Genomic DNA, 12,605 nt, shown 5'->3' on the forward strand with positions numbered 1-12,605 from the left:
AACACTCTAGAAGCTACGATATGACCTGGAATATTAAAGTTCAGTTGTCCCAATCAGATGCCTGCCACCTGACTTACACTGGTGATTCCAGGAACTGCATAACCCAGACTAAAGAGAAGAGGAGATGAAGCAGTAGAGGAATGACGGATTAATGGGCAAGATGGATGGTTGTTACCTCCAGCTCTCTGAGAGCATTGTCACACTCCTTCTGACCCGGAGCCTGCTGAGTGCACATGGTGATGAGCTGGTTGATACTGTCTGTAACTGCCCTGTGGACATAAAGGCTCAGAGATGTAAAAGACAGACAGGCAGTAAAAAAAGATTGGCAAACAAAGAGTCGGTGAGAAATGTTCCTTACCGAGCAGCGGCTGCTAGCTGGTTCTTGAGGTTGGGGGAGCTGGGGTCAGTGGACAGGGCTTTGGCTGCCAGCAGCAGCTTGCTGGATGACATGGAGATTGTCTTCAGGTTGGACACCACCTGTGTCTGGTCCTCTTTAGACTGGAGGAGAGGAGGAGGAAGGTATGTAGAGAATTTAATGAACACACACACTGGAGTTTATTCTGACTCACACACACAGACACACACACACACACACACACACACACCGTCCTGCTGCCCCAAATACTCACTGGAGCAAGAAATGTGGATTCATCCGCCGCAGAAAATAGTCCCCAACAAACGCACTATTCCCTCCTGTTTGAGTAACGTTTGCAAAAAACTACAGTGAGCTGTTTTAGGACTCAGAACTGAGCCTCTTTTAAAAGTGAAACTATATATTTGTGAGCCATTTTTAAAGATTTATGTCTTCAGTGGGAACCTGAGATTTGTTTGTTGAGAAAAATAGAAAAATATCGAACATCACCAGAGCAATACTTTAAGCACATATACGGTCAAATGAGTTTGGAAAATGTACGGTGACATAAAGGAGCTTTTATTCAGGGGTCATCTACAAGTTTATGGCAATATAGGAAATTGTTTTGCAAATATATCATGATGTCCTACCCTCATCACCTATATTGTCATTAATACTGTTTTTCTTTGATGTATTCTGTTTTGAGGCTGCTGGATCAGGTGTGAGTGAAGTTAAAGAGTAACAAACAGCAGGCTGAAAAGCAGTGTTTCACCTCTGGCCACAGCCAGCATCACTAGTGTGTGTGACAGTATTCTCTGATCATACTGACTTGGGATGTTCCGGCCATGTCAACACCAGCGTCCAGGAAGTTGCTGAAGTCCTGCCCAAACTTGCTGGTGGCCCTGGCCAGGTCCTGGGTGGTCCCTCTGGACGCCTGGACCACCTCGTTGGCTGACTGGTTCAGACCAGCCGCCACCTCATTGAGCTGAGATTGAACCTCCTGGAAGCTCCTTCCACTGGACGGGAACTACAGAGGGAGGAGGAGAAGAGTGAGAGCTGCATGTAGCAACACGGCAGACAGAGTCTAGTGGAGCAGAGGAAAACTAGAATTTGAAATGAAAATGTAGGCGGTTTCTATAGGACCAACATCTGAGAAGCTGTTTTCGGAATTAAGAATGCATCATCTCTCCCGTAGTTCTGTGCTTTCTTGTTTCTCTCTCTCCTTCTGTCGCTTTCAGCAGGTATTTCTGCCTCCGGAGCTGCAGAGTCTGGATCTGTGGTTGTGGGCCACCTGCTGCCCCCATGTTCCTGCTCGTGTTATTGGCTCTGTTACTAATACTGACATTATTATTCATATAGCTGTCATTCCTATTATTATTAATTTCTTAATATTACCACTACCATTACATTATTGCTATTTTAAAATTCTAGGTGGAATTTGCATTGTGCCTCCCTCTCCACCACCCCCATTCTCCCAAAACCTCTCTCTCTCTCTCTCTCTCTCTCTCTCTGATGGTCGACCACCATTGAGTCTGGTTCTGTCCAAGGTTTCTGCCTCTTAAAGGAAGTTTTTCCTTGCCACTGTTGCCAAGTGCTTGCTCATGGTGGGATTTGTTGGGTCTCTGTAAATAATATTATAAAGAGTTCGGTCTAGACCTGCTCTGTAGGAAAAGTGCAATGAGATAACTTCTGTTATGAATTAGCACTATATAAATAAATCAATTAATCATTTTGGATGAGAATGAGTCATTGTCATTCATGGAAAGGCTGTTTTTGACAAAAGAAATAATACAGTAAAAAAGAAAATTTTAAAAATTCAGAAGTCTGGGAAATTTATCAGAAAATTGCAATTGGACAAAAACAAATTAGGATGAATATAATAAACAGATTTCAAGATTTATATTAAATTGTTCAGAAATTGTTTGCTCTGTTAATGATTTCAACAGTCTCAATTCCCTTTCAAACTACTGTAACTATTATGGAATGATTACTTGTCCATGTCTAAATATGTGGTGTAAAGCATTTTTAGGGAAATTTAAGTATGTATGTTTTTAAAGCTACCGTAACTGATTTTTTTGGCCACTTGGGGGCAATCGAACAAGATGAAAACATAACACTGACATATCACCTATTAAAGTTGTTGTGGTGAACGTGTTAGCAAACAGTTGCTTATTTACACATCCAGCAGACACAGGGAAACGCTATCATTCTCTTTTAGCGCCGTTTCCTGAGGGAAACATCTGGCTCTTTAGCTGCTAGATGCTCCGCTATGTTCACCAGCTGCTCTCTGACTGAGTCTGTCTGCTGTTTGCTGCTGAGCAGCTCGTGTACAGCAGGTTTATCAGAGCTGAAAAGAGCTGCCTGCTGCTGCTGGAGAGCGCAGAGACTGAACCATACAGTAGAGTTGAGGGTTGTAAAACCAAACAATTGTTAAAAAGCTCTGTATAGCCGAGGGGAAGCGCAGAGTTGGTCATTCTCTGTGAGTTCATCACTACGAGGAACACCTTTTCATTTGATCCAGTGTTATTATACAAATATTGATCAGTGCAGCTTCAAAGTTTTGACATTAACATAGATGTTATAGTGTCCCCATCAGGAGAACTGCCCACATATTTCAGTATGTGTCATTTGGGACCAGACCACACACAGTTTTGTTATTTTATTTTGAATAAATAAATGAAGAAATGAAGAATGGATCAAAGAAACTGCTACTGGGCTTGGTCCACTAATACAGAGGATCTTCACTATGAAATGCAGAAAACCAAGTAAATAAAGAATTCATCTCAGCTCTATTTATACATCAGTAGTGATCTATCTGACTTACAGAATCAGCCAGGAGAGTTCTGCTGGCTTCACCCACAGTGCGGATGGCGTTGTCCACATCCCTCTGGCCAGGAAGGCAGTTCACACATCTATTCAGGGCCTGAGACACCGCCTTAGCCACCTAAACACACACACACACACACACACAGTTCAGTGTTGAATTACCTATGTCAAACAAGTTTCATGTCTCTGCAAGCTGATTTTCATCATGACTGAGTCATTGTCTTATCACTAACCAGTCAACAGTCTCATTTCACAAACAGCTCGAGTTCATGTTCTCATGTCACTACTTGCCAAAACTAATGCTACACCTACAGCATATTAGCTCATTAGCTCATTTTCTAATCAGACATGGCAGCAAAAGCTTTTAGTTCAGCAGGGAGATACAGTTCTATATTCAGATGACATTATCTAAATGGGATATGACGTAACGATCAGTGATGAAATTATCAGTGGAATAAACCACTGTGGCTCTCCCTCCCTGTCCCTCAGTCTGTCTGACCTGGGCCAGCCTCTGCTGACTCTCTGCATCTCCTGGCTTGGCGATGGCCCTCTTGGTCTCTTCGATCAGGTTGGCTGACTTATCCATGACGTCACCGGCACAGTCCAGCGTGGCGTTACGCGCTGGTGAGTCGGCTGTGGTGGCAGCGACTCCTCTGGCGGCTGAGGCCAAGGCCTTCAGAGCCTGGGCCACGTCTCTGGCTGCCATGCCTGGATCCAACAGGAGAGAGGAGAGTAACTTCAGTGTGTTGTATGGAAGAACACCACATGAATGCACTTGTTACTATGGAGACGCAGATTGTTCAAAATTTAAAAAATAAATGACACATAAAGAAATGTAGCTTGTTATTACCACGTTATTTCATCCTGCTTCTAAAAGTTTATTGCAGCTGATTTTTTTTCAGTGATGTGATTGGTTGTCTACTCATTCAGACCGAAGCAACAGCCAATCACATAACTGGCACTGTCCTGTTTGTCTTGATTGACAGAAAGACTTTGAGAAAATAAATGGCGTTATGAAATAAAATGTGAAAATAGTATGAGGAAATAACATTTCATTATAATGAGCTGAGTTTTAAAAATGTATATGAATATTTCACAATTTCATAGTTCTTATTTAACAGGTGCTAAAAATGTATTTTATTGTTTCTACAAAAAACAAAACACTTCATTTCTAATATTTTGGTTGCAGTAGTTTGTAGGCTACTTTCATATATTAATATTTGCAGTTTATGATATTGTGAACATCTCTGTATGTGAGGGGATGGTCAAAGCATGTGTTGTTAAACCCACCAGTGTAGTTCTCGTTGCCCTGGGTGGCCTCACTCAGCAGCTGGGCGATGGCGGAGCTCACAGCCTTGGTGCTGGTACCCAGATCCTGGGAGCATTTCTCAAGCTGAACAACACAGCAAAGAGTCATGGGAAGAAACAAAGTGTTATTCATACTGCTCTATTTCTTCAATTTGTCTATTTGGTAATCTGGGAAATTAAGTTTATCCTGCAGTTATATAATAATAATAATAATAAACTTTATTTATAGAGCACTTATCAAAACAAAGTACAAAGTGCTTCACAGAGCGAGGACATAATACCACAGTGACTGATAAAATATAATACATAAAACCAATAAAATAAACAGACAGCTCAGATAAGATCAGAATATCCTTTCTGGCACGACCTGGTAAGGAACAAAGACTGTGTGTGTGTGTGTGTGTGTGTGTGTCTCACCGTCTCTCCTGGCAGTGGTTTGAGTCTGCCCTCCTCAGCTGAAGCCTTGGCCTCCTGGATGTCCTTCTCCAGATCTCTCACCATTGACAGAGCGTTGTCTATCTCCAACGGGCCGCATGCTTCCTGAGCCTGCGCGCGCACACACACACACACACACACACACACACACACACACACACAGGTCAAAAATGCTAAAGCCTAATCTGTGTGTTGTGTCTATGCAACAGGCTCGAAAATAATTTTCTTATTCACACAAGATATAACTCAAAAAAGAAAAGCTTACCTCCACCTAGCAAGATGAGTTAAATCAATATCATAATGTGTTTTGATAGCACAAGTAACAATATGTGATTACTACATCACAGTATAATTCCTCTTAAAGTCAGGCCTCATGCGAGAAGCACTCGTACGAGTGATTTAAGAAATCACATGTGGTCCAGACCTGTAGGGCGAGTCGTGTACAGACAGCCTGCCTTTCTCCACAGGGGAAAAACACGTGTTTGACCTGAAATCATAATGCCGTTTATCTGAATGAATTTGGGGTTTAAGCGATAACGATACTGTAATTAACTCAAAGAAAATCTAGAACCAAAATGTATATTCTGTTCACCAGATCATCATCATCATCATCGTGGTCGGCCCGTTTACTGAGAGGGTTGTTAGGTTTTAGGATTTTCTTGGCATATTTCAGCCCAGCAACGTCTACAGTTCAGTAGTTGTTAGAAAGACTGTCTCACTTGGACAGCTGCCTCAGGGTCTTTATGCAGGTTTCCGGCCAGTACCATCCTCTGCTGCTCCTGACAGTGTAACCTCACCTGCTGCAGGCTTCCGTAATCTCCAGTCTAATAACTCTGTGGCAGTCACATGACCGCCTCCCGTATTAATCATGGACCACTTTGCTTTAGAAGGACGTTTTTTAGCATCTAACTTCATTTCAATTCACTCGTTATTTGTGACACGTCACTGACAGCTGTATTTTTAATATTTTCTAATTGTTTCGGATCCTCTAATATGACTACTTCTTACCCAGCACTGCCTGCCTAGACACAATTCAAATTAGTTAAGCATCAAAAAACAAATATCTTAGTTTAAAAAGGTCTACTGGGCTTCGCTGAGTAATGTATCAGTCTAATGATCTGACCACACTTGAATTGAGATGAAGTTAGATAAACTCCTGGAGCTCTCGCTGGGTGTCAGTGAATTTTGGGTTGAGTCCACACAGTAAAGACAATGAAATAAAGCTGTGGAGTACCTTCTGTGAGGCGGTGCGGAGCTCAGCCAGGGCACTGGCCAGGTTCTTAGCACACTGGCTGAGCTGCATAGCTGAGGCCTGGTCACTGATGGTGGGAACTGTAGCCTTGGAGGCTGTAACCATCTTAGCACCAGGCTGGGGGAGGAGAGGAGACAAATTATTAGCACTGAGATTCATTTAAACAAGATGAAGTCCACAATACGAGAGTGCTGGATGGACAAAGAACATACTGATGCTTTAGCTATTCTAAGAGGCTTACCAGGATGGGTCTAAAACATCTTCTGTTTGTCCTAAAGGTGGAACTACTGAGGTGAAACGGTCATTAAACTCAAATGGGTTTAACCCCTCGTGAACATCAATATTCTCTGCAAATGTCGTATATAAAAGATCAAAAAAGCATTAGATTTATCCCCTGGACCATGAATATCTCCATTAAATGTAATCTAGCCATTGCTTCCAAGCATGTTGTTGCTTTTTGACATTTCTGAATGTGCTCTTTCAGCTCAAAGACACTGATTTCAGCTTATTTACGAACCCCATAAAAATAAACTTGAGACTTGAGGCTAGCTTAAATTGGGTAATCCATCACAGTAGATATCATGTCAGCATTTCAACTTTTCACTGTTGCAATATTGTTGCTTGGTAATGCGACATCAGAACAGATCACATCACATAACCTGCATAATCACAAAACATAGATTATTCTTTACTGTTCTGTTAGAAGTCTGCTGTCCTGTTACTGTACTGCTATACTACTACAGAAAGTTCTACTTTATTGGAAAAATCCAGATGTGTTGCCCCTGTTCGCTGAGTGAATGAAGCGGGTGGTGTGAGAGTCACCTGCAGGAAGTTCTGGCTGGCACTGATGAGGGCCAGCTGAGCGCTGGGGCTGTCAGGCTGAGACTGGCTGCCTCTGACTCCCTGAACCAGCTGAGGGATCTGCTCTGCCACCACCTGATGTTGCACGCACACACACACACACACACACACACACACACAGACACACACAGGACATGTATACAGGTGACTAAACTACCTATATCACTTCATCTCATTTTAAGTCTAACTGAAATAAAACTGCATGTTTTTTTGAAAGTACATTCCCTATGCTATATTTAAAAAAACAGTATTTTAATATTAGTCAGAATGCCATTCCACCACCTGTATTGTAATCCTGTTTAGTGACCTCAAAAGTGGAAGACCTTTTGTAATTTCTGCTGGAATTAAAATGATGAAATGCAAATGAGAAAAGACAAAGCTACTGTGTGCAGTGTGCTGAGATGAACAGACAGAAGCAGGCAGTAAGTGTGTGTACCTTGCAGCTCTGGACGAGCTGCTGCTGGGCAGCCTGGTTCTTGTTGGAGGAGGCAGCGTGCTGAGCAGCAGCGATGCTCTGAGTGGCTGCTGCTGCTGCCTGTTTGGCCGCATTCTGACAGAAAACAGAAACAGACGTGTGTCACACTGTGCTTGTATATGACTAGCAATAAATATCATATAGAGTTGTATAACTTATTAAAGTAGCTAGCACTAGCAGCTAATATCAGCTGGTTAGCAGAACTAATATGAGGATGCTTCTGTCAGTTTCAAGTTGCCAACAACTTCCAGTGGCTACTGATAACAGCAGCATAATATTAAGTAAAGTTCGTCTTCTGCAGCACTATCAGATATCGTCTTTAGAGTACAGTAACGTTTAGCACCTTGAATGGATGCCTGGTGAACATGTGGAAATGCAGGCTGTAGTTTAAGCCAGATGAATGTTGTGTCATTAGGTGAAGCTTAGAGAGATACATAACACGTGTATCACACATAACATGTGAATTTTTATGGCAGTTTTTTATATGTCATATATGACCCAGCAATTCTTCATTCTGGTCTTAATGATTAGTGGGGCTGAGCAACATCACACCTGGGCCCGGGTCTCTCTCTCTGTTGTAGACTTGCAGTTAAATACAAATACAAAAAGTGAAAACTAAACACTGCAACCTTTTTTTTGTTGAGTGAGTGTGTGTGTGTGTGTGTGTGTCCTCAGGTTGTGTTGATACATATTGATCAGCAGGATCCTGCCTCCGTCTCCTCGGAGAGAGGAGTACGAGAGTACAGAGTTGAACTTGTTAAACGTTCCTTATTTCACTGAATGCTGTACATTGTCTCTCTCTCTTTGTTGATTTTACGCCTTCAACAACACCATTCTCACCTTAACAAACGCACTATTTCCTCCTTTTTGAGTAACGTTTGATAAAAACTACAGCGAGCAGCTGTTTCAGGAATTCACTGTGAGGTGTTTTTAAAGATTTACGTCTTCAGGAGGAACCAATGGGCTCGGAGCTGAGAGCCACAGACAGGAAGTCAGACAGTACCGAGAGACGCACTGACATGTTGTTGGTTTGGGTCCAAGCATGAGATTTGTTGAAAAGAAGAAAAATACAGAACAACAACAGACTGATCCTTTCAAGAGCCATAGATGGACTTCCAATCATGGTTGGATGTAGAATCTCTGTCAATGATGCACTCATTTTAAAAGCTGATGAGGAGCTGTTAGCTAGCCTCCACTGGTGAATCCAATAATTCTGTGTAGGCAACACAAAACACAATCATGGCTTGTAAATGTCACTCAGATTTCTGTAGTTCTTTGCTCTGCCTCCTTTCTTTTTACCTCCAGCTTGTTCACCAGCCGTTTCTTGATAGCATTCTGGGCGGCAGCATTGGTGGCCATGCGGAGACCTTCAGCAGCCTCTCGCAACTTCTGCTGCTGCTCCTCACTGTCAGGGTTTGCTGCTGCACCCTGGGGTGAAACGCACGCAAATCATTGCACGTTAAACTAACAGACTAATTGAAATGAAGAAGTCTGTTCATTGTGTTAAGCACAGACATAGTGGCAGACCTTGGCAGCCTCCACCATCTTGGCGGTGGCATCAGCTAGCAGCTTGGCGGCTGACAGCAGCTTGCGTGAGTTCTCCAGATCTGACTCTCCCTCTGCATCCATCTTGATGGCGTTGACCAGATCAGACGTGGCCTGGGCAAGGATACGAGCCTGACGGACCATCTCACCTGGTGGGTTAAATGGGAGGGAAAGGAAGAAAACATACGTTTTTAAAGGAAAATTCCACCCTTGGGACTTCTACCATTGTTAGATATCATCAATCTGTAATATTCAATTCATTTCAGGAGTTACGTGTTTTCGATAAAGTGTATATGGTTAAATGGGAGTATACTGCCATTTTCTTCAATAGCAGCCAGAGAGAATATGATTTAGTTTATGATATAGTGAGGGTGTAAAAATATAAATCCCAGCTCACTCTAAAGGCTGCAATGTTAGTGAGGTAGATCCAACAACACAATGAGCAGTTTGCTCACAAAGCGCTGCCTCTAGAGGAGTTCAAAATGCTACTGTTTCTTCTTGAAGAAGACCCTTGAGAACAGTTCACTGACTCAGCCATCACATTCTGCAATATCCAGTTAAAGTCACCATCTTTTCTTAGAGTCCGCCATCCAGTTTTATCAGTTTTCATAATACATCCATGGTTCACCCTCTGGAGACCATGACTATCCCCAACACATCTTAAAGAAAACAAAGTTGACAATTTGTCCTCAGATGGGTGTTAGAGGAATGCTCATGGAGGGTCTAAATGTCAAACGTTAATCCTTTCTGGAGGAAAGGTTGGAGGGATGGACAGATCGATGACACCATTTTGATACCCAGCTGTTAGCAAAAGCGGTGTGATCTGTGTGAGCCCTGTGGTCATGATTTTAGCTCCCTTCACCTACCAGCGTCTCCCATTGAGCTGAAGATGTTCTCGGTGACATCCAGAATGCGGTCGGTAGCTTCTCCGTGGCGTCCAATAGGATGGCCTCCGCTGGCGTACTGTTTGATGTGTTGAAGCAGCTCATTAAGGGCCTGAGTGACACCTGTGGCAGCCACGCCCACCTGTTTCAGGAGGCCCTCGTCATTGGTGGCCCCCTGTGACGCCTCCACACAGCCTTCTACTGACTTGGCCACCAGCTTGCCTGCCTCAATCAGCTGCTCCTGGCACACTGGGGAGCTGATGGTTGGAGCCACCACCTTGATGAGTGATAAGATAGTGTATGTGAGAGGACACAAGGACAAAAAGAGCTTAGACTGCATTCACATACAACAGGAAAATCCAAGTTCTGAACTTCCTACAAGAAAACTGTTCTCATATCTGTAAGTATTTACGGTTCTCCTCAGTTTTCAGATGGTTAATACTACAGTCACTGTCCAGCTCAGCGCAGTAGATATGCCTCGGGTAGACCACTCACCCTGGTGCAGGCCACCAGCTGAGATGTGGACAGAGCACACTGAGTGGCTGCAGCAATGACCCGGTTCTGCTGAGCTGAGTCCTCTGTCTTCTGGGCCACGTTCTTAGCTTTGAGCACCAGAGCTGCTGCAGCGTTAGCCACAGCCTTAGCCAGCTGCATCAGCATGTCCTGCCAACAGCAAACACACACAGCAGTTAGCATTACTTAGCATTGACCACTCATTACTCTTGGATGAAGGAGGGACAGTTATTTATGATAATGTTTTCTAAAAATTTGAATGCTTGGAATTACATAGATTATTTTTGAAATGATTAATTTAATGCATAATTAAAATCTAAAATGAATAATAAATCTAGAGAAATGAGGGAAGAAAGGTTGACTACTAAGGTCCTATGGAAGGTGGATTTGATCAAACTTGATTAGGCTTTATCCCTTCAAAGCTGCCTCCAATGAAAGCTGAAAGGTTCTACGTTGGTGTTGTTTCACATTATTGTCACAAAAGGAAGGTTCCATCACTGTGTGCCAATGAGCCACTCTGCCTAAAAGTTACACTCTTAACAGAAATTAAATCTAAGCTATTACCCCTGTCCCTACTGGCTACCTACTGTATAAACTCTCTCTGGAGTCATCTGACAGCTATTTGGATTTGAACTGAATTGTGATTGACAGATTGAGTTATGATTTTGTTGGATTGGATTACTTACTACTACCTTGTTGACTAAGAGATTGTTTTGATTGGCTTTTTAGAATGAAGCATTTGTCTTAAGGACACATTTGTTACCAGCATTTGACAATAAGAGGGGACTCTCCATCTGGCACCCCTGAGAGATCCTTTACCTAGAAACTTTCAAATATAGACATGAAACAGAGGGAACACAGGATGCAGTTTTATAATACAACCAAAGACATTACTTCTAATGTGTTTTCTTATATTAACTTTTTCATTCTTTTGGGGTTGAGCACTGCCCGAGACGCTTGCTTCGGGGGAAAACATTTCCTCAGGCATTAGTGTATTATGTGGGAAGTTGTTTTTTAAAGGTTCATTTTACTTGACCCTTGTGGTGCTAAAAGGAAGTTTTTCCTTGCCACTGCCGCCAAGTGCTTGCTCATGGTGGGATTTCTTGTGTCACCGTAATTAATATTATAGAGTTCGGTCTAGACCTGCTCTATAGGAAAATGCAATGAGATAACTTCTGTTATGAATTGGCGCTATATAAGTAAAAATGAATTGAATTAAATGTGGAACTTCAAAAGCCATTTTAAATGAATGAAAATAATGGCGTTACAGGCCCAATCATTTATTTTTTACTATTTGTAAATGTTAGTATTTGTAACATTTCAACAGCTTATTAGTTGAGATTCAACAATTCAGCTGTTTCACAAATAAAACCGTTTTCTAGGTTTGGTTAGGTTTAGGCACAAAAAACAACTCTGTTAGGATTTGTTCATGAATTGTCACATATACTCTGTTGATAATCTGTTAAACACCTATAGACAACAGCGAAGCAGTTGAAATGTTACAAATACTCTATAAACTCTCTGTAGGGGGACTATCCAAGTAAAGCGTTACCATCATTTAAAAAAAAATCTGTGTACTTTCTCTACATTACACGTGCACTACAGTATTTCCCATGAAGGTTTGTGTTTGTAGTGCTACAAAGCAAGAATAAAGTAGCAAGTAAAAATAAAAGCAACACTGCATTAATCCAAGTTAAGATGGACACACCTGGAACTGCGGATCGGTGTCTGTCTCTCCTATGTGAGACAGCAGCTCTCCGCTGGCCTGACCCACATTTCCCGCAGCCTGCAGCAGGTTCTGACGAGGCTAGAACCAAAAGATATTATGGACACAAACTCAAACAACAAAGAGTAGAAAGTTTAAAAAAACACGACATATGTCCCGTGTAGTTTGGCTGTGTACCTCTGTGTTTGCAGGCTGGGCGGTCTTCAGCATGTCAGAGACGGCACAGGCCAGGTTCTTGGCAGCACCCAGCAAGTGCTGCCCATTTCCTCCTTCATCCTCCATGAGCGCCGCTAGCAGTTTAACACCCTTTGACATTTCTGTCAGGTTGGAGGAGATTGTGGTAACAGCACAGCCCACCGCTGTGTAGTCCGTCTCTGCTGGGTCACCTGAGGACAGGCAGAGGGCCAGATAGATAACTGTATTCATTC

General features: G+C 42.6%; 1 protein-coding gene across 3 annotated transcripts in view; it reads right to left on the reverse strand.

Moving 5' to 3' along the window:
- tln1 (talin 1) overlaps positions 1-12,605 on the reverse strand; it is a 95,121-nt gene that overhangs the window by 38,942 nt on the left and 43,574 nt on the right. For 2 of the 3 annotated variants that reach the window (XM_044174870.1, XM_044174869.1), the window contains 17 exons: positions 12,355-12,563; positions 12,160-12,258; positions 11,215-11,277; positions 10,434-10,601; positions 9,921-10,215; positions 9,037-9,203; positions 8,809-8,937; positions 7,471-7,584; positions 6,996-7,109; positions 6,156-6,290; positions 4,904-5,032; positions 4,469-4,571; positions 3,678-3,886; positions 3,177-3,296; positions 1,182-1,379; positions 359-498; positions 176-269 (listed from right to left, as the gene is read on the reverse strand). In XM_044174870.1, coding sequence (XP_044030805.1) covers positions 176-269; positions 359-498; positions 1,182-1,379; positions 3,177-3,296; positions 3,678-3,886; positions 4,469-4,571; positions 4,904-5,032; positions 6,156-6,290; positions 6,996-7,109; positions 7,471-7,584; positions 8,809-8,937; positions 9,037-9,203; positions 9,921-10,215; positions 10,434-10,601; positions 11,215-11,277; positions 12,160-12,258; positions 12,355-12,563 — 2,486 coding nt within the window. The remainder of the gene's footprint in view (positions 1-175; positions 270-358; positions 499-1,181; positions 1,380-3,176; positions 3,297-3,677; positions 3,887-4,468; positions 4,572-4,903; positions 5,033-6,155; positions 6,291-6,995; positions 7,110-7,470; positions 7,585-8,808; positions 8,938-9,036; positions 9,204-9,920; positions 10,216-10,433; positions 10,602-11,214; positions 11,278-12,159; positions 12,259-12,354; positions 12,564-12,605) is intronic. The other variant, XM_044174871.1, reaches the window with a different exon arrangement.

The sequence above is a fragment of the Siniperca chuatsi genome, linkage group LG18 (assembly GCF_020085105.1).
Source record: "Siniperca chuatsi isolate FFG_IHB_CAS linkage group LG18, ASM2008510v1, whole genome shotgun sequence".
Lineage (NCBI taxonomy): Eukaryota > Metazoa > Chordata > Actinopteri > Centrarchiformes > Sinipercidae > Siniperca > Siniperca chuatsi.